This window comes from Pelobates fuscus, chromosome 3 (assembly GCF_036172605.1).
Source record: "Pelobates fuscus isolate aPelFus1 chromosome 3, aPelFus1.pri, whole genome shotgun sequence".
Classification (NCBI taxonomy): domain Eukaryota; kingdom Metazoa; phylum Chordata; class Amphibia; order Anura; family Pelobatidae; genus Pelobates; species Pelobates fuscus.
In genome coordinates this window covers 313,896,597-313,919,111 of record NC_086319.1, presented here as the reverse complement: position 1 = coordinate 313,919,111, position 22,515 = coordinate 313,896,597, and the positions used below count along the sequence as shown (strand labels likewise).

The 22,515-nt window shown below is 41.4% G+C and overlaps 1 protein-coding gene across 4 annotated transcripts in view; it reads left to right on the top strand.

Annotated features, from left to right (window-relative positions):
• Positions 1–22,515, top strand: part of NTRK3 (neurotrophic receptor tyrosine kinase 3) — a 560,615-nt gene that overhangs the window by 132,329 nt on the left and 405,771 nt on the right. For all 4 annotated transcript variants that reach the window (XM_063448881.1, XM_063448879.1, XM_063448883.1 and 1 more), the window contains exon 3: positions 11,593–11,664. In XM_063448881.1, the coding sequence (XP_063304951.1) occupies positions 11,593–11,664 (72 nt within the window). The remainder of the gene's footprint in view (positions 1–11,592; positions 11,665–22,515) is intronic.

Here is a 22,515-nt window from a genome sequence, read left to right as displayed (position 1 = left end):
TCTAGGGCCAAAGGTAATCACAGAACCACGACAAAGACGGCCCCTGCGGGGTGGCCGGCCTCTGCCTGTCATTTTTGATTTCGATTAGAGGTGCAATGCGTGCAAGCTACTGTGACAACAGATATGAGTGGCACTGGTGTGACACTGTGCCCTGACAGGCCCTGAAACACACACTCATGAAGGAAACTGACTGCTATTATATTACAGTCCAAAAAGTTTATTTTTTATTAAATGCAAGCTATTGGGACACCAGATATGAGTGAGTGGTGGCACTGGGCAGGCCCTGAAATGCACACTAGTGACGGAAACTGACTGCTTTTATATTACAGTTAAAAACGTTTAGTTTTTTTTTAAATGCAAGCTATTGGGACACCAGATATGAGTGAGTGGTGGCACTGGGCAGGCCCTGAAACGCACACTCGTGAAGGAAACTGACTGCTATTATATTACAGTCCAAAAAGTGTTTTTTTTGTTAAATGCAAGCTATTGTGACACCAGATATGAGTGGTGGCACTGGGCAAGTGGCCACAGTATACGCTGCGAGCCTGACACACACGCTGGCAGACAACTAACTGCTATTTAATCTATTACAGTCAAAAAATGTTTTTAAAAATGTACACTACTGTTAAACCAGATATGAGTTGCACTGGTGTGACACTATGCCCTGGCAGACACTGAAACGCACACTAGTGAAGGAAACTGACTGCTATTATATTACAGTCCAAAAAGTTTTTTTTTTTTTTTTTTAAATGCAAGTTATTGTGACACCAGTGAGTGAGTGGTGGCACTGGGCAGGCCCTGAAACGCACACTAGTGAAGGAAACTGACTGCTATTATATTACAGTCAAAAAAGTCTAGTTTTTTTTAAATGCAAGCTATTGGGACACCAGTGAGTGAGTGGTGGCACTGGGCAGGCCCTGAAACGCACACTAGTGAAGGAAACTGACTGCTATTATATTACAGTCACAAAATGTTTTTTTTTGTTAAATGCAAGCTATTGTGACACCAGATATGAGTGGTGGCACTGGGCAAGTGGGCACAGTATACGCTGCAAGCCTGACACACACGCTGACAGACAACTAACTGCTATTCAATCTATTACAGTCAAAATTCTATTTTTTTTTTTAAATGTACACTACTGTTACACCAGATATGAGTTGCACTGGTGTGACACTGTGCCCTGGCAGGCCCTGAAACGCACACTCGTGAAGGAAACTGACTGCTATTATATTACAGTCAAAAACTTTTTTTTGTTAAATGCAAACTATTGTGACACCAGTGAGTGAGTGGTGGCACTGGGCAAGTGGGCACAGTATACGCTGTGAGCCTGACACACACGCTGGCAGACAACTAACTGCTATTCAATCTATTACAGTCAAAATTCTATTTTTTTTTTTTAAAATGTATACTACTGTTACACCAGATATGAGTTGCACTGGCGTGACACTGTGCCCTGGCAGGCCCTGAAACGCACACTCGTGAAGGAAACTGACTGCTATTATATTACAGTCCAAAAAGTTTAGATTTTTTTAAATGCAAGCTATTGTGACACCAGTGAGTGAGTGGTGGCACTTGGCAGACCCTGAAATGCACACTAGTGAAGGAAACTAACTGCTATTATATTACAGTCAAAAAAGTTTAGTTTTTATTAAATGCAAGCTATTGGGACACCAGATATGAGTGAGTGGTGGCACTGGGCAGGCCCTGAAACGCACACTCGTGAAGGAAACTGACTGCTATTATATTACAGTCAAAAAAAGTTTAGTTTTTTTTAAATGCAAGCTATCGGGACACCAGTGAGTGAGTGGTGGCATTGGGCAGGCCCTGAAATGCACACTAGTGAAGGAAACTGACTGCTATTATATTACAGTCAAAAAAGTTTAGTTTTTTTTAAATGCAAGCTATTGGGACACCAGTGAGTGAGTGGTGGGCACAGTATACGCTGTGAGCCTGACACACACACTGGTAGACAACTAACTGCTATTCAATCTATTACAGTCAAAATTTTATTTTTATTTTTAAATGTACACTACTGCTACACCAGATATGAGTTGCACTGGTGTGACACTGTGCCCTGGCAGGCCCTGAAACGCAAGCTAGTGAAGGAAACTGACTGCTATTATAGTACAGTCCAAAAAGTTTTTTTTTTGTTAAATGCAAGCTATTGTGACTCCAGTGAGTGAGTGGTGGCACTGGGCAGGCCCTGAAACGCACGCTAGTGAAGGAAACTGACTGCTATTATACTACATTAAAAAAATGTTTTTTTTTTTTTGTTTAAATGCAAGCTATTGGGACACCAGTGAGTGAGTGGTGGTACTGGACAAGTGGGCACAGTATATGCTGTGAGCCTGACACACAGGCTGGCTGGCAGGCAGGCAACTGCAATTACATTACACGGAAAAAAAAAAAGCAGACTGATGTTCTAGCCCTAAAAAGGGCTTTTTGGGGTGCTGTCCTTACAGCAGAGATCAGATGAGCCCTTCAGGACTGTAGTGGACACTGAATACACTTGCCTAGCTATCAATTTCCCTATCAAATCAGCAGCAGCTACACTGTCCCTACTCTCACTAAGAATGCAGCTTCACAATGAATGTAAAATGGATGCTGTCCAGGAGGTGGGAGGGTCTGGGAGGTAGGGTCTGCTGCTGAATGGCTGGAATGTGTCTGCTGATTGTGAGGTACAGGCCAGGGTCAAAGTTTACTCAATGATGGCATCTGTGGCGAACGCGAACAAGCGATGTTCGCCAGGAACTATTCGCCAGCGAACATTTCGGGACATCACTATTTATAATAGATTCTGTACTAAAATGATATCTAAAGATAGACGTGTTCTCAGTGGCTTGTTACTAGAATCTAGAGTTGTCAAGCATAATAATCAAATTTTGGATTTGAAAGAACAGTTTATTTCTTGTTTAATAGGTGTGATAGATGCATGTTTAAACAATACAGGAAATGGTTGAAGACAGTAGAGAACTGAGTATAAGGATGAAAGAAGATCATCAAAAGATGCTATAGTGCAGTAAAAGAAGATTGAGCTAGGAGAAGCAAAGATTAGTGAGAGGCTCCTGTAACTGTGTAAGAAATTGATGAGTCAACAGTACATATATTCCGAGTTATGCAATGGTAGCACATTTAATTATTATATTGGTGAGCAGGGTTGTAAATATGTTGTTGTACAAAATCCACAAACCCCTTTGTCAATGTATACTTGACATTTAAAATTATCTCAAGATGGTACCTGCATAATGATCCATTTGAGTAATAATAAATTCAATAAATGTTCCCAATAATGAATCTATGAGAAGGCAATTTCAGAAATTTCATGACATTTTACATGCTGATGTATTGGATGAGCACAGAGCTAGTCATTTGTAGTATCTGTAGTTTTTCTGGTTCTTTTGAAAATATAAAAATATATGTATATCTAGGTTTATTTATGATTATATAAGGTGTGTTGGCAAATCATTTTTCTGCTAGGTTTGAATTTCTTTTCATTATTCTTCTCAACTATGAAAAAGCTGAGTTGATAAACAGAAAATATTCATGTGGTTCAAGAACATGTATGGAATAAGACTAACTCTTAAATTATTCAACACCAAATGCATCTCTAGAACATAAATGGCAAAAACCTAATTCGACACTTAACTTTGGTGTCAGAATCTGCCCTCATTTCCTCTACTTTCTACCAACAAATTGTCACATTAACCCAATGCCATATTCTTAATATATCCCTGCAAAAGGCCCACATACTTCATTAACTTTTTTCTTTCTGTCTACTGAAGCTGACCCATTTTATTTTAAGCATGCCTCTATAACTCCCATATTAAATAAATCTAGCTTGCTTACCTCAATTTCTCTTTCCATTTGCCTCTAAATTACTTGAGAGAATTGTGTGTAATCACATTATTAACTTCCATGACTCAAACAACCTTATATAAAAATCTGTTTGACTTTTAACCTCTCCACTGTTCAGAAAAGGCCTTAATGAATATCTCCAATGATGTGATCTACAAAATCTCAGCCGCACTTTCTAAAGTATTACCTGAACTTCTGTGTTGTCTTTGACACTATTATAGTAACATTGTAGTGTTAGGACTAGTGTAATGTTAGGAATAAAAAACATGTATTCCTGATGCTCTAGGGCCCTTCTAAGTTAAGTTAAGTGACTGCCCCCAGTCTGATTCAACAAAATAAAGCCATGTTGCTTACCTTTTCTCCCTTGCACTGCTGTTCCACCTCCAAAGCTGAGATCATCAAGACTCCAATAGGAAAGCATTGGAAGGCCCATGCACCGCAAAACACTGCACTGCGTCAATTAGATGGTCTTTAAGAGTTCTACTTGGCTTTTTGGACAGAAGTGCTTCTTGCTGTCAGAGTGATAGCCATTGGAGCCATTTAAACTCTATTGTGTAAACATTGCTGTTCCTGCAGGGTTAAAAAGTCAGGGACCATTGAGACAAAGTGGGTTTATTGTATTCTCAAGTATTTCTAAAATATAAATAGAGAAACCTGACTGTCTCTATAAAAGTGTTGCGAAGATACTTGTAAGATCTGTTCTGCTAAATTCTATGCAATTAAGATGTTATAAAGGTAATGGGGTACCACTTGCATTTACACTATAATGTCCATTTAATTGCAATCTCCATTTGACCTGATTTTTTTTCATAGTTATTTATGATACACCCCTTGCCTGTGTTTTGCTTTACATAAGTAATTGTCCCTCATTCTCTCCATTTGCTCTCTTTTAGTGAATCTTCTCCTCCTCCTTTGGACGTCATCAGCTGAATGCAGTCAGTCAGTCCATAGGAAAGAATTCCCAATGCTTTCCTATGGACGCTGGCGTCTTCTCACTGTGAGAATCACAGTGAGAAGCGCGGAAGCGCCGATAGCGGCTGTCAATGAGACAGCCACTAGAGGCTGGATTAACCCATATGTTAACAGTTCTCTGAAACTGCATTGAGCTGAAGTGGTCTGGGTGCCTATAGTGGTCCTTTAAGAAAGTATGTTTTTTTTCCTATAGTGGGCTAAAAGAAGAAAATGTGAACATGGTCTAATTTAAAAGTTGTGGAAACTAAGACTTTAATGAATAGGCACCAGACTGCAGGTACTCTATGAGCTGCTACACAAGTCCGTTCTATAGTTACTCATTTTCAGCCTCCTATAATAAATATATGTACTTTGAGTAAAAGCAAACATCCATCTACACAGGACCAAAATAGAAACCTTCTGTATGCGTCTTTTGTTTTTTGTATATTTTACTAAATTGTGGATGCTTGAAAACTGAGATAAAAAAAGGAATGGTATGATAGAACTTTAAAAAGCAAATGGGATCAGTACGAGAACAGCAAGGTTCCATGTCTCCAGTGAATTGTTATGATTTATTGCTGATAAAACCATAATACAGTGATACTTTGTCAATGTTCCAGGTAAAATGGGTTAGCTACCAAAACTGATGGCACATCAGTCGGGCAATTGGGGGGGACATGCCCTTTATTCACCTTGATTATGGGACAAATGTTTCAAATGAAAGAAAAATGGATAAATAAGAAAGAAAGAAAGAAAGAAAGAATGAATGAAAGAAAGAAAGAAAGAGAAAGATTTGATTCAACAATGATTACAGTATTTAGACAAGAACAACTAGTAACAGAGCCAACTTGCTATGATTTCATATAAATACAACATGAAAATAAATCATGTTTACAATAGCTTACAGCAGAAACTATTACATAGAACGTCTTATGACTGTTTTACCCATAAGAGCCTAGAGACACAAGCTAATGAGGCTGAAGGCTTTTTACTGTGCAAACGCTAAGAAAAAATTCTGATGGCTTGTAAAGTATGTCAGCAATGTTATTCTGTTTAAAGAAAAACATAGTAAATAGGCTACCTTATTACCTTTACCTTTAAGGGGATAAATGCTTCTCTTTATATTTCTGCTTATTGTCCATTTTAATGATGTGAGTTGAATGATGTGTGCAGGTACCCTTTGGCATGGAAATGGTTAATGTGGCAAGATAATGTAAATGCAAATACCAGGGTGTAATATGAACTCTGTTGTCTACACAATGTTTTCATTGTGAAACTATTGTATAAAGTACATCTGTTCATTTCCTAAAAAATTTACATCACTATATCGTCTTTTTATGACATCACCATGCAACGTTTTGTGCAAATGAATGCCACCCATTGTAAAGCGCTGTGGATTATGACGACGCTCGCTCTATAAATATCATAATAAATAATAAATATCATAATAATAATAATAATGCACAAACTAGTGTAGTTAGTTATTCATCATACAGTGCAAAACATACTGAAAAGAGAAAGTAACATATATTAAGGAGATGCCCAATACTTAGGAACTATGGAACTGTAAATCTTTAAAAATGTCTATTAGGTTAATCCTTTTCTACTGTAAATGGACAACTTGCCATCCAGGGGCGGACTGAGAACCCTCAGGGCCCCCGGGCAAAATAAATCAAGGGCCCCCTTACAGGCCCCACCCATACTCCGCAGCAAGCGCCACCCATGTCCCGCCTCCATGCACCGCCTCCAGCCACACCCTACACAATCTTTAGACACAAGGAACAAAAGAGCAATAATCCCTTCAAGGCCCCAGTAGAGACTACAATTGAGGGCTAATGGGCCATGGAGGGGGGTCTTTCTAGCAGAGGCTATCTCAGTGTCCTTTAGAGAGTGTGTTAGAAAGAATCCCCTCCAGGCCCTATTAGAGACTACAATGGAGTCTAATAGGCTTGGAAGGGGGTCTTTCTAACAGAGGCCATCTCAGTGTCCCTGCTGGAAACAGTCGCCTCCAGGCCCCAGTAGAGACTACAATTGAGGGCTAATGGGCCATGGAGGGGGGGAGCATTCTAGCAGAGGCTATCTCAGTGTCCTTTAGAGAGTGTGTTAGAAAGAATTTCCTCCAGGTCCCATTAGAGACTACAATGGAGTCTAATGGGGCCTGGAGGGGGGTCTCTCCAACACTCTGGTTCCTATTCACAATATAGCAACACAACATAGCTGATACCTAGGCCAAGTTGGCTCCTCTTACCTTAATTACTGTTGCTGGTTGGCAGTCTGTGGGCTTGCTGGAAGGCTGTGGGCTTACTGGCTACTGCCGGCAGGCTGTGGGCTTGCTGGCTGCGGCTGGCAGGCTGTGAGCTTGCTGGCTACTGCCGGCAGGCTGTGGGCTTGCTGGCTGCGGCTGGCAGGCTGTGGGCTTGCTGGAAGGCTGTGGGCTTACTGGCTGCGGCTGGCAGGCTGTGGGCTTGCTGGCAGGCTGTGGGCTTGCTGGCTACTGCCGGCAGGCTGTGGGCTTGCTGGCTGCGGCTGGCAGGCTGTGGCTTGCTGGCTGTGGCTTGCTGGCTGGCAGGCTGTGGCTTGCTGGCTGCGGTTGGCAGGCTGTGGGTTTGCTGGCTTTAAGCCTAACTGGTGGCCTGTAGGCTGGCTGGCTGTCTACTGGCCAGCCTGTGGGCTGGCTGGCCTGTGGGTTGGCTGGCTTGCTGGCTACTGGGGCACTCGTAGATTATTTAAAGAAATAATCCATGCACAATAACCACTACTACTCTGTGTAGTCGTTATGGTGCCAGGAGGGCCGGGCCCCCCTCCCAGAGTAAGTAGTCAAACCGTTTAAGAACAGTTTGACAACTTACCTGGGGTCTGCTGGGATATGAGGCTGTAGTAGGGTATAGGAACAGTGGTGCAATGTGTAAGGGGTGCAGTGTGTGTGAAAGGTTCAGTGTGTGTGAGGGGGTGTAGTGTGTGAATGTGTAGGGTGTGTGGGGCAATGTGTGTACGAGGGGGCTGTGTATGTGTGTGGCAATGTTAGTATGGGGGGCTGTGTGTGTATGGGTGGGCAGTGTATGTGTGTGTGTGTGTGAGGCAATGTGTGTAAATGTGTATGGTGTGTGTGGGGGCAGTGTGTGTGTATGGGTGGCAGTGTGTGAATGTGTATGGTGTGTGGGGGCAGTGTGTTTATGGGGCTAGAGTTCACTCTCACCACTGCGACCACCAGGAATACCTGGTGGTCACAGTGTTGAGAGTGAACTCTAGCCCGTAGCTCCAGGGCTAGAGTTTACTCTCGCAAGAGCCGTAACGTTGCCGTGGTAACGATCTGTGCTCCCGCAAGAAGGACCCAGAGGAGCTGCAGGCTGAGCTCCCGGGTCCTCTCTTCCTCCCTCCCCTGCCGGCTGCCCGCACGGTGCCTGCGGACAGGGGAGGGGGCAATTGCCCTCCTTTTACTCCCCCTCTTCTTACCCCCCCTCCCCCTCCCCCTCCCCTTACTCCCACTCTCTTCTTACCCCCCTTCTTACTCTTCCCCTCTTCATACTCCCCCCTCCCCCTCTCCTTACTCCCCCTTCTTACTCTCCCCCTCTTCTTACTCCCCCCTCTTCTTACCCCCTCCCCCCTCTTCTTACCCCCTCCCAGCTCTTCTTACCCCCCTCCCCCCTCTTCTTACTCCCCCTTCCTCTTTTTACTCCCCCCTCCCCTCTTCTTACCCCCTTTACTCCCCCCCTCTCTTCTTACTCTCCCCTCTTCTTACTCTCCCCTCCCCCTCTTCTTACTCCCCCCTTCCTCTTTTACTCCCCCTCTCCCTCTTCTTACTCCCCCTCCCTTCTTACTCCCCCTCCTCTCTTCTTACCCCCCCTCCCTCTTCTTACCCCCCTCCCTCCTCTTACCCCCCTCCCTCTCTCTTCTTACCCCCTCTCTTCTTACCCCCCTCCCTCTCTCTTTTAACAACCCCCCTCTCTCTTTTAACCCCCCTCCCTCTTTTAACCCCCCTCCCTCTCTCTTTTAAACCCCCCTCCCTCTTTTAAACCCCCCTCCCTCTCTCTTTTAACCCCACTCTCTCTTTTAAACCCCCTCCCTCTCTCTTTTAACCCCCCTCCCTCTTTTAAACCCCCCTCCCTCTCCCTTTTAACCCATCTCTTTTAACAACCCCCTCTCTCTTTTAACCCCCCCTCCCTCTCTCTTTTAACCCCCCCTCCCTCTCTCTTTTAACCCCCCCTCCCTCTCTCTCTCTTTTAACCCCCCTCCCTCTCTCTTTTAACTCCCCCCTCCCCCTCCCTCTCTCTTTTAACCCATCTCTTTTAACAACCCCCTCTCTCTTTTAACCCCCCTCCCTTTTACCCCCCTCTCTCTTTTAACCCCCCCATCCCTCTTTTAACCCCCCTCCCTCTCTTTTAACCCCCCTCCCTCTCTCTCTTTTAACCCCTCTCCCTCTTTTAACCCCCCCTCCCTCTCTCTCTCTTTTAACCCCCCCTCCCTCTCTCTTTTAACCCCCCCTCCCTCTCTCTCTCTTTTAACCCCCCTCCCTCTCTCTTTTAACTCCCTCCCTCTCTCTTTTTACCCCCTCCCCGTAGCGTGGCCGAGCTGCTCTGCGTCCGCGGTGCCGGCCGGATTGATAGGAAAGTGCACACACACTGAGTGTGCACCTTCCGGTCAGTCCGGCCGGGTACAGGAAACAGAAACTCCTGTTCCGCGCGGAACAGGAGTTTCTGTTTCCTGTAACCGGCCGGACTGACAGGAAGGTGCACACTCAGTGTGTGTGCACCTTCCTATCACTCCGGCCGGCACCGCGGACGCAGAGCAGCTCGGCCACGCTACGGGGAGGGGAGGTGAGAAGCTGCAGCCGCCTGAGGCTCTTAAGAGAGCGCTCAGGCGGCTGCAGCATTTAAAGGGGCGGCCGGGCCCCCTGATGGCGGGCCCCCCTCCCGGCCGGGCCCCCTGATGGCGGGCCCCCCTCCCGGCCGGGCCCTCGGACCATGTCCGAAGTGCCCGACCGGTCAGTCCGCCCCTGTTGCCATCACAAATCCTTAAAATCAGGGAATGTTTCTTTATTGTCTCTGAATCCAAGTCTCAGCATACCATCCTATCTTAGGAAACTATTCAGAGCTGGTACAGAAAGGATGTTTTAGTATAGACGTGGTATAGACGTATTGGTAATATGGTGCTAGAATGATGAATAGTTAGGTTATTATTTAGTCAAAGATCAGCAAGTGGTACAGATTTTAAAAAATGCCACAAGTAGAGCAATGTGCAACGCAAGCAACTAAATACAACCAAAATCTTAACCAACTCAATGCAGTGAGTTCAAGATTCACTCTATCTTTGATAAATATTGACCTATGGACATATATATATATAAAGGTAGGTAGCTTGGCACTCACCCTTTCTCCTCCTATGTGGTTTAATGCCCTGGTGCAATCCCATGTTAGCAGATGAGAAAGAGAAAGACCCGAACAGGTCAAAACGTCGATCAAGCTGGATGTAAACTGACATTTGGATTAAAATAGTACTTTGTTTATAAAAGACCGTAGAGTGCATTTCTTTTCAAGGTATATATATATATATATATATATATATATATATACACACACACACACACACACATATATATATATATATATATATATATATATATATATGTATATATATATATATATATATATATATATATATATATTTATTTGTTTGTTTGTTTGTTTGTTTTTTTGCTTTTTGTAAATCCATGGACAAATACTGTATTGGCCTTTAGATCTGCCCACATGACCAATCAGTAGATTATCTTTGTGGTCTGTGCAGCCTAAACCATTGGACATGTTTTGCCCAACCAAAGTGCATATAAAGAACTAGCTATTTAAGTCTCCTTCCAGATTATTAGACTGTACAAAGAGAAATCATGCTTCTGTATTGATCTCATCTATAAATCTGTCAATCGCTAACTACCTGTGACTGTACAGCGTGTAGGCAGAGGTGCTAACTAGCAGATTTCAAATCTCTGTGCACAGTCTCAGTTCTGCTCTAAACAGAGATTTTGGAGACCTACAGGTTAGTTATTAGCTATCTTCCTTTGAAAGCAGTGAGTTGAAGTAAAATTCTCAGGAACTTTATCTGCGCTTTCTATTGATATTTACAACTGTAGTTATTGGAAAAGTATTGCAGGTTTGAAGATGGGGTGGCGACACTTGGTGGACTTACTGTGGGCAGGTACAGTGATCAGCCAGAATGTATTATTAAAGTTGGGTGGGAGAGAGGAGTCAGGGTCAAGAGGCAGTAATGTCAGAAATGTAAAAAAAATTATAAAGAAATGAGCATTCAGAAATACAGCGTATTGTGTAAGCATGCATTGGATAAGCATAAAGCTATCCTAGCTATAAGATAAGGCCAGTGACTAATGAGAGCATTTAGAAAATTAGGCAGACTTGATCGGCCGAATGGTTCTTATCTTCCGTCACGTTCTTTGACTCTATGACTATATTGATGCCAATACAGATGATATGAGTAAAAACTGTGTTGGTGCCTGGAGTGTCCAATAAGATTTATTTTATTAAGGAGAAGTTTGATGAAGAGACACACTCAAATATTGTAGATGCACTTTTTATAAAGTAGGAAAAATGAAAAAGGGTATTCTTTTTACTCTTTATCTATCCATTTGGTTGTCTGACTTTTCTTTTTAATCTATATTCATGTTTTGTTATATACTATCCATTTGTAAGATTCCGACCAATGATTATTGATATTGTAGAAATTGAATAAGTAAAAAGATAAAATAGAATAATTAAAGAATGCATTAAAATCTACTTACAGAACAATCAAGAACTCGGGACTGAGAAGTATACAGTTAAGGGCATTTGCCAAGAATCCACAACTGCACTACATGTAAGTTGTTTTAATCTTTTTTTTAATGTGAAATGTAATTCTTTTGAAATGCTTTGTATTTCACCAACTCACAGCATAGTAAGACATAAGAGGCGACATGATGTTGATCTTGGAGGCATAAAATATATATGTTGTTATTGGCATTTGTATAGCACCAACTTATTCCGCGATGCTTTACAATATTACAAAGGGGGAAATGTAACAATAAATTAGACAATTATGAAATGTTACACAGACAACAGGTTGATGAGGACCCTGCTCAAACGAGCTTACAATCTAGAGGAGGTGGGGTATAAAAACACAGAGAAGGAATGGCATCAAGGGGGATAGTAACCAAACTACAAGGTGGGATAGTAGCAGAACTGGAAGGTGAGAGTGGAGAATGATCCTTCAAGAAAGCGCAAGAGAGATGTTTGTGAAATAGAACTTACTCAGGGAGGCTATAAGCTGTTCTGAAGAGATGGGTTCTGAGGGACTTCATAAAAGATTGAAGCCAAGGTTAAGGAATGGGGCTGCCAGCAAGAACTCCTGCAAAGCGCTTGTTAGCAGTATGGGTGTAAGCATGAGACAGACTAAGGTCCCAGGCAGACTGGAAAGACGGAGAATCAGTGAAGAAATGTAACAGGAACTAAAGTTGTTTAGAGCTTTATAGTCAAGAGTTAATATTTTGAATTGACTCCTATAGTGTACAGGAAGCCAGTGTAAGGATTGGCAGAGGGGCGAGGTGTGAGAGGAGAGACAGGAGAGAAGAATCAGCCTGGCGGCAGCATTCATAAAAAAACTGTACGGTTCCTGGGAAGACCAATTATGAGTGAATTATGCTAAGGAATGCAAGAAATTTCTAGACATGAACAAGCTCCTTAGCAGCATCTTGAGTAAGAAAGAGATGGATGCAGGCCATGGTTTTAAAGGTGGTATCGGCAGAATGTTGTAACAGACTGGACTTGAGGGGCAAAGGTGAGGCCAGAATCAAATATTTCACCAAGACAGCGAGCTTGCAAGGATGGGCTGATGCAGTACCATCACCTTGCAGGGAGAGTGAAAGAGGAGAATTAGTATTATGATAAGGGGGAAAAAAAGTTGTAGAGAGATTTAGTTTCAGAAAGCTGAAGGACATCCAATCAGAGATGGAAGAAAGGCAACCGGTGGCATGTCGCTCTTCCAGAAACGCTACCTCTGGATTTGGCTGCAAGACTTGGTAGCTCTGAGTCCTGAGTGAAAATGTGTAAATGCTGTTTGAGTCACAGATATATAAAAATTCCACCATATGTACAGTAATGTTTACCTCCTGATGGCAGACTTCATGGCTTGTTTTGCATAGGTAGACCTCCCCAAATATTTAATCAGCTGATGTGATGGCAGTTGATTGGTTTCACACTTCAGAAAGAGCAGTGAGTGCAAAATTCAAACTCATGTCCCCAGCTGTTAATGGAATACTGCCCCCCCAATTCTTTAGTCGTCCTAGACTTGAGAGCCTGAACCCAACACTCCTACATGAATCCATGATGTGCTTAGTTCTCATTTTGAAGCTGGCAGAAGATAATACATGTAACCAAATCATTGAATTATATTAATGAAGAGAACCAATTATGCAACTCAAGCTCTCTGCCTAAACGGTAAGCACAGATGTCCATTAGGACAACACATACACTGTACACAATAACAAAACATTTAAATGATGCCAATTACCTTGCACTTACCTTATAATAAATTATTCTAAAAGTAATAATTTTTTTCTAATATGCATGAAGCTTAGATTGTGATGCAAGATACAGTGAATGAAAAAACCTTCCTTATAGGTAATGTAACCTTTAGCTCTACAGCTTACAGAATCTTTATGCATGAGTTCTTATCATACAGTACATTAGCTGCATATGTAAGCTCACGTCGTACAGTACATTAGCTGCATCTGTACGCTCGTGCCATATACAGTGCATCAGCTGCCTGAATTTTTGCTTCAAGTAAGTGGTTACAGTCTTAACAAAACACCGAGGTAGAAGCGGTGAAGCCAATTTGGATGAAAGCACACATATATATAAACTTCTCAAGCAGATAATAAATAAAATAACTTTATTTCAACTTTGAATAATGGAACTTGTCATTAAACTGACCTAAAAAAAATGTTAGCTTTTGATCTTTTTTTTTTATTTAAAATGTTTTCAAAGCTTTCTCTAAAATATGTTTTAATGGTAAAATTCTTTGAAATGTCAAACTAATGATGTAATTGTGTTATGTTCTGATTATACTTTCACATATTTCGTGTGAGACCCTTTCTATTCTAAGGCCTACGCTAAACATCCATGATAATGACAGATTATAAATAGGTTTTAGGCGGCATATGACACAAAACAAATTAAAATATGAAGATAAAAGCTGTAGAAGGTAGCTCTATGTAATTGAAGCTATTAATAAAAGTGGCAGAGAGACACAGAAAGAAACATGCTATTCTATAAGTAATTGACACACTGGCAAATCCCAATGCTGGCTGTAAATCCAACTAAAATTTATATTACGAACATTCTGCACACAAAAAAAAAGGTATTTTATTTATTTTTTGCTAACAACTTAACACTTGCTGAAACAGAAGGTACAGAGCTGTTATTTCACATGTATTAATCTAAAATTGTGTGATCCCATAGACAAAGAGTTTTATTAATTTTGAGAATATCATACCAGATGGGCACAAGGAAGTGGGGCTCAGATAGACAAAGGTAACTTTCCTTTACATATACCACAGAGTGACAGAACTTTAAGTAGGCCTGTGTCAAAACTCAGCCATACCCTACATTTGAATATATTGATATGTTTATAATTAATTCCAAAGACCACTTTTTATAGGTTAAACATTTCAAATAGTATTGAATATTGCTAGCACAAACCATCCATATTAGTATAGAACACTAAACATGGATTGTCTTGGAAAGAGAGGCGACTCTCTAATTAGGCAATTTAGGTGGCTGCCTAAGGCCTCGCGCTGTCTGTGGCCTTACCACCTAAATCACCATAGGGCATACTGAACTGTCGGGTTCTCAGTCTATGACCGAGAACCCGACACAGGAGGGGGCCCGGTGGCTTGCCCTTTATGCCGCCGGTTGTGAGGCCCCTCTGCTCGTTCTGCCCTTGGGGAGAGCCAGCCTTCAGTCTGCAGCTCTGCCAGGTGTGAGCTGCAGACTGAAGTGTCTCGCGATCTCCAGCCAATCAGAGCATTGCAGTGGGTTACCATGGAGATCGCAAGACATTTACCATGTGGTCTGCAGCTCTGCACCTGGCAGAGCTGCAGACCGGAGAGCCCACCGTACCACCAGGGACACAGGGAGCTCACCGTACCACCAGGTAAAATAAAAATGTATGTTTCCAATAACAACTCCACACCAGCACACAACTGCCAGGCTATGCAACCATACCTCGCAATCGTGTATAAACAATTTGCATAATTGCAAATTTAAATTTGTTTATTGCAATTTATTCCATAACTACAGTCAGAGAGCTCACAACGCAGAGGCAAAGTTAGCCGCAACAATGCAACACTCTGAACGATTAATACAGAGTTTAGGTCTCTACATCCAACGCTGCAAGCCCGCCCCTCAATATATCCACAGTTTCTAATACACACAAGTCAACCGCAATTTTTTTTCACTAATGGTGTTAGTAGGGGTCTCATGTTTGAGTTTTGCCTAAGGCCTCACCAAGTCTAGAGCCACCACTGATTGTTTTAAAGAAATTTTCTGTGTAAAAAATGACCCCATATGTGTAATGTATTAAAATATAATGCATTAAAAACAATTAAACAATTAAACAAAAAATAAAAGGCTCAGTCATATACAATAAAGAAATCGATAAGAAATGGATAAATATGCTTTAATACTTAAATAAGAAAATTACCCTTTAATGAGGCAAGTAACTCAAATGAGAACTGGTCAGTGTGGATAGTACCATAATAATAATAATAATAATAATAATAATAATAATAATAATAATAATAATAATAAGTAAACAAAATATCACCTAAGATACCTAGATAAGGGGGATCTCAAGTCCTGGTATTTAGAAAATGAACTACTTATTTATTAAGTCCAGTAGGGAAAGACAGTTAAAGATTATCGGTATAAAGTAACCATTTATGAGAGACTCATCCAGGCTTTATTGTGCATTGCCTAAGAGAACACCCATAAGGTGACACATTCAATAACTGCTAATTAAATTGAGGGGTAATCTTTAGATCAAAAAGTGACCATCCTGCCTGTCCATGAGTGCAACCAAAAGACAAAAGAGATACCTATCAATTAGAAATTCAATTCTAAAAAGAGCATAGATATAACTATATAATTGGGCCTGCTTAAAATGCTTTCAACACTTATGGACAGAGAAAAAAGGAATATCCTCTAAACTATCAATTTGACTGAAAAGTGCATACATAGATGAGGCATATATGATAGGAAGCTTAGAGTAAATATATGTATTTATATAATGATGTTTATATAGTGATTTTTTTTGTTTATATAAGTGTGCTTTAAGCATCATGTGCTTTGCAGTAATGCAAAAAGTGGTTTTGGTGCTTAGACTGATCCTTCAAGCAGTATTTTAAACTGTCAAAGCATATAAGGCAATAGTGATTGATTTGTAGTAACCAATAACTGAGCTCTATAGAGGACATCTGAAAATGACATTTGAGTGATAAGGAGACTGGCTTCAAGATCTAGTGATATCTGACAAATTGCAACATAATCTTGTACTCTCTTACAGGCGCAATTACCACTATGCTGGTATTGAGACCTAACAATGTAATTTTGTTCCAAAAAGTAAAAAAAAAAAATTGAGAAGAAAATTTTTAATCTTGCATCGTGATGGACAAACCTTTGAAAGATTGATCACTGGTGTCAGAAAAATCATGATCATTGGTCCTCCTTTTTAACAGCACGGGGATTCTGTGAGCTGAATATAGGTTTGAAGTGATAAAATAGCTGGCATATTTGGCAATGGCTCCCTGAGTGATAACTGGTTAATCTACATTAATTCTTACATAATATACTGATTGAATTATGTACTTTCAAACATGAAACATTTATTTTTATGGCATATAAAGTCAATGTACTTTGCTGAGAAAATAGTAAAAAAAAAGAAAAAGAAAAAGAAAAACGTTGTTTCCCAGTAATTGTAAAAACACATTTTTTTTACTGTAAATTAATTTCCGTTCTTGAAGTGATCCAGTTTTGTCACCTGAATATGTGATCAAAACTCCAAAGATTATCTCATCATCTCAAAGGCACCAAATAGACCATTTACTTGAAATGATTAATTATTCTCTTTTTATGAATAAACTCTAAAAGTTGAAAACATAGATTCTTTCCCACATGCTGGGCAGCTGAAGGGTTTATGATACATTTGGGTTTCAATTTGACTCTTGTTATTTGGTAATGCTTTACAGTGTGAGCTAAATATTGTAATGACTTTTCATAGATATGACCACCTGACTCACTGATGCAAAAAATTATTGTTAAAAATTACAATGGTTTTAAAGTTAGAAAAATAAATGAGCACACAAAGGAGATTATCTTGATGTACAAGAAGATACAGAGTAATGAAGAGACTGAATGAATGACCTATCTTTTAAGATAAGAAGGGATTTAAAAAGAGTATGGATTTGGAAAGAGAGGAGTAAGGGAATGAGCTTCAGCTTGACAGAACTCAAGTAGAATCACTCAAAATAAATCACAAGGGACAAAACTGGGAGAACAGAGGTCATTTTAGTCAAGGTCATCGCAGTGCAAGGCGATTGCTGATTCCAGAGCGTGCATCGGTACTGTTGATGAATGTGAGTCCCTTGCACTTTGTCAAGTGAATGGGATTATGGAATTATAGATGTTGAAATAAAGTTACCCTGAAAACTAGAGATTGGATGATGCAAAAAGAACTTCACATTTTGAATGGTGTTTTGAACAATTTCCAGCTTTGCAAAGAGTCTCTCATTATAATTACTTGTGCGTGTACACCATGTAATATACCGTTTTTGCATTGTACTATTTCCAGTACCATCTATATTTGTTTGGTGACAAATGTTTAGTTTACTTTACTGTTTATATATTGTATTGCTTTGGACAACCACGTCATGATTTTCTTAACCTAAATAAACAGCATTACTACATATTTTAAACATGCTCTTAGGGATAAGGAAAATGATTAATTTAAACCCTAAGAGGTATATTCCTTACACAGCAAGGCAGCTATATCTATTCACAGCAAGTTGTGTAGATATACTTGAAAACAACAGGGAATATGTAGGGGATTTGTGTGGGGGGGGGGAGCAGGGATTTGTAGGAGGTTTGAGGGGGAGTAGGGATTTGTAGAGGGTTTGTGGAGGGAGCAGGGATTTGTGGCGGAGCAGGGATTAGTAGCGGGTTGTGGGGGGAGCAGGGATTTTTGGGGGGAGCAGGGATTTGTAGTGGGTGGACAGGGGGTTTGTGGGGGGTGGTGGGTTTTGTTGTGGGTGGCAAGGGTTTGTAGAGATGGGCAGGGGGTGTAGAGATGGGCAGGGTTTTTCTGGGGGTGGACAGGTGGTTTGTGGAATGAGCAGGGATTTGTGGAGGGAGCAGGGATATGTACGGGGTGGACAGGGGGATTGTGGGGGAAGCAGGGATTTGTAGGGTCTGGACAGGGGTTTTGTGGGGGGGCAGTGATTTGCAGGGGGTAGACAGGGGGTTTGTGGGGTGAGCAGGGATTTGTAGGGGCTGGACAGGTGGCTTGTGGGGGGAGCAGGGATTTGTAGGGGGTGGGGAGGATTGTTTTGGGGGTGGCAGGAGTTTTGTGGCAGGTGATGGATTTTGATGTTGGTGGCAATGGTTTGTAGAGATAGGCAGGGGTTTGTAGAGGAGCCAGGGGTTTTGTGAGGGTGGCAGGGGGTGTGTAGAGATGGGCAGGGGTTTGTAGAGGAGCCAGGGGTTTGTAGGGGGTTGGCAGGGGTTTGTAAAGATGGGCAAGAGTTTGTAGAGATGGACAGGAGTTTGTAGAGGAGCCAGTGGCTTTGTGGGGGGTGGCAGGGGTTTGTAGGGAGGAGCAGGGATTTGTAGGGGCTGGACAGGGGGTCTATAGAGATGGGCAGGGGTTTGTAGAGCAGCCAGGGGTTTTGCAGAGGAGCCAGGGGTTTTGTGGGGGGTGGCAGGATTTTGTAGAGATGGGCAGGGGTTTGTAGTGGGGCCAGGGGTTTTGCAGAGGAGTCAGGGGTTTTGTAGGGGGTGGCTGGGGTTTGTAGAGGAGCCAGGGGTTTTGTGTGGGGTGGCATGGGTTTGTAGAGGAGCCAGGGGTTTGTAGGGAGTGGCAGGCATATGTAGAGATGGGCAGGGGTTTGTTGAGGAGCCAGGCATTTTGTGGGTGCTGGCAGGGTTTATAGGGATGGGCAGGGTTTTTATAGAGCAGCCAGTGGTTTGTAGAGGTTGCAGGTATTTGTAGAGGGTGGCAGAGGTGTTTTCCGGGGTGTGGCATGGGTTTGTAGAGATGGGCAGGGATTTGTAGAGAGCCAGAGGTTTTGTGGGGGGTGGCATGGGCTTGTAGAGATGGTCAGGGGTTTGTAGAGGAGCCAGGGGTTTGTAGGGGGTGGCAGGCATTTGTAGAGATGGGCAGGGGTTTGTAGAGAACCCAGGGGTTTTGTGGGGTTTGGCATGGGTTTGTAGAGGAGCCAGTGGTTTGTAGGGGTTGCAGGTATTTGTAGAGGGTGGCAGGTGTTTTCTGGGGAGTGGCAGGGGTTTGTAGAGATGGGCAGGGATTTGTAGAGGAACCAGGGTTTTTGTAGGGGGTAGTAGGGATTTGATAGGGGGTGGCATGGATTTGTAGAGGGTGGCAGGAGTTTTCGGGGGGGGGCAGGGGTTTGTAGATGGTGGCAGGGGTTTGTAGAGATGGGCAGTGGTTTGCAGAGCAGCCAGAGATTTTGTGGGGGGTGGCAGTGGATTGTATAGGTGGGCAGGGATTTATAGAGATTGGCAGGGGTTTGTAGAGGAGCCAGAGGTTTTGTGGGGGGAGCAAGGCTTTGTAGAGTGTGGCAGGGCTTTTTTGGGGGTAGACAGGAGTTTTTAAAAAGTGTGGGCAGGGGTTTTTAGAGAGTGGGCAGCAGAGGTTTGTAGGAGGAAGCATTTCAAGAGGGGCAGGGGTTTGTAGATGTGGGCAGGTGTTTTTTTTTTTTTTTAGAGGGGAGAGCAAGGTTTTTTGAAGGCGGACGGGGTGTTTGGAAGAAGGGGGTTGTGAATGTGCCTAGGGAGGTATCAGTCTTAATTAGAATGCTTATATATTTTCATTCTTAATGTATTTTGATATATATATATATATATATATATATATATATATATATATATATATATAATGCCAAAATATTAAGGGGGGGGGGGTGCCAATCACAGTTTGCCCCAGGTGCCAAAATACTCTAGGTACACCCCTGACTACCGTCACACCGCCCTATAATTCTCAATGGTATAAAGCTCTACATTTATAAAGTAATGCACACCTCAATATACACTTCATATTGATGGATTTACAAGTACCTTGCTCTGAACTCAATATGTTCTAAAACATATCTTGCACTGCCAGAGGCTTTTAGTATTGTGTCTTTTTAGGGTTATTATATATATATATATATATATATATATATATATATATATATATATATATATATATATATATATATATATATATATATATATACATATATATATATACATATATATATATATATATATATATATATATGGTTTAATAATTAGAATATTGGCTTACATGTGTTGGTTGCTATATCTTATCTTAAAATATGTGTTTGTCATATTTATTTATTTAAATTCCGTTGTATATCCATTTGTATTGGATGGTTTTTGCATTGCGACAAACTGTGACAATTATAAATCAGCCACTTAATACAGGAATTGATTCTATAACCGTCATTACTTACCTAACAGGTAGTGAAGGAAATGAATATACTTTTCACCTGTTCTTCTCACTAACTTTACAAGCAGAATAAAAATAGATTTGTATTTTTTTAATTGCTTCACAGATAAGGCGCAAGGGCCAGGTTATGTAATGTTATTCAGGAGAGAAGTCATGCTAATTACCTATTGGGTTCAGCAAACTGTACCAGTCCAAACAATATGGGCTACTGTTCTCATCATTCGGATTAAACTACTTGGCAATTAAAACAGCCTCTTCACAAGCCAGGCATTGTGGGAGTTGTAGTCCAGATCATCAGGCATTATAATATATCTAATAATTTCTTTCTCTATGTTCACTATATGAATACTTATGACATGAATGTCTTTATGTTAAGAATTGTAGTTAAACCTGTCATTGTGCATCCGTTTTGCTATTCAAAGCTTATATATAACTATCCTTTAACGTCTCTGCATTAACTCCATAATTAGGATAATTGTTTTGCAGATTTATTTAAATCATGTCCAATTTAGCTTGTCACTATTCCTGCCCCTCTGCCAAAGACAAATGTTCTGCTGTGGGAGCTAACAACTATGGCATTATACTGTATCATTCATAATGACAAACAATATGACCCTGTATTAAAGTACAGGAACACTCCTGGTACCATAACTACTTTTTACAGGTTAAGTTGTTAAGGTGCCTGAAGGTCCTGGCTTACCTGATGGGGTTAAATAATTTACAAACCGTTTAACCCAAAAGGACACCCAAGAGCACTATCTTCCTAGTCTCTGCATTTTCCTCTTGCTAATGCCCGCAATCTACCACTGGCACCAAGTGAAAGATTTGAAGCAGAGAGGTGAAGGGATTGTCGGAGGGGTCAGGAGGATTGGCATCATTTGGAGTACTTGGTGGTTAAGCTGCTCACAACACTTTATTCCCTTAAGGTAAGATGACTTAATTTTACTTCCAGGCATTGTAACAAGTTAAAGAAGCACTATAGTGACAGGAAAACAAACTTGTTTTCCTGGCACTATAGGGTCATTAGGTCCCTCCCACCCTCAGGGCCCCCCTCCTGGTGGACTGACGGGGTTAAAAACCCACTTACCTTTCTCCTGCGCCGGACTCTCTCTGTGCTGGGGAACTCCCCACCCCCTGCCGACGTCAGATCCGAATGCGAATGTGCAGCAAGAGCCACGCGCATTCAAACTGCCCATGGGAAAGCATTACTCAATGCTTTCCTATGGACGTCCAGCGTCTTCTAACTGTGATTTTCAGCGCCTCTAGTTTCTCTGAAACTGCTATGTTTTCAGCTGCAGGGTAAAAACTAGAGGGACCTGGCACCCAGACCACTTTATTGAGCTGAAGTGGTCTGGGTGCCTATAGTGGTCCTTTAATTAGATGAAGTCGCCAAGGAGCCAAGAGGGATCCTTTAAAAATACTTGCCAGATTATGTTATGTTAATATGTGTTTAACCCTGCCATGGAACCATGTAGTTTCTATCGATATTTTACATTCCAGGGTTAAAATTAATTGGCCACTGCACCTAGACCACTCTCACAATTCTCATTTATAAACAGAAAAAAATGTTCAATAGCAACTATTTCAGATTTTAATTTACATGTATAATTAACAAGAGAGTTTGTTATTCCATTGTGGATTGACTTTTTTTTTTTATAAGTTAAAGCAAATTTTGTTAAACTATTATTTGCTGCTTGAGCATTACACTCTTGTTTGTAATTTGTTTTGTTGAAGTGTCATTTAATTTGCTAACAATATTAGCATTTCACTTTGAACAAAACCAATCTATGTCACTTAGGAAAGAGGACATGTTAAATACTATTAAAAAAAAAATGGAAACATACTTTATTTGACAACATATGGCATTTGTGGCTGTAGATTATATATCATGTGTGATCGTATGATGTTACTTTACAGTTATATATTGTT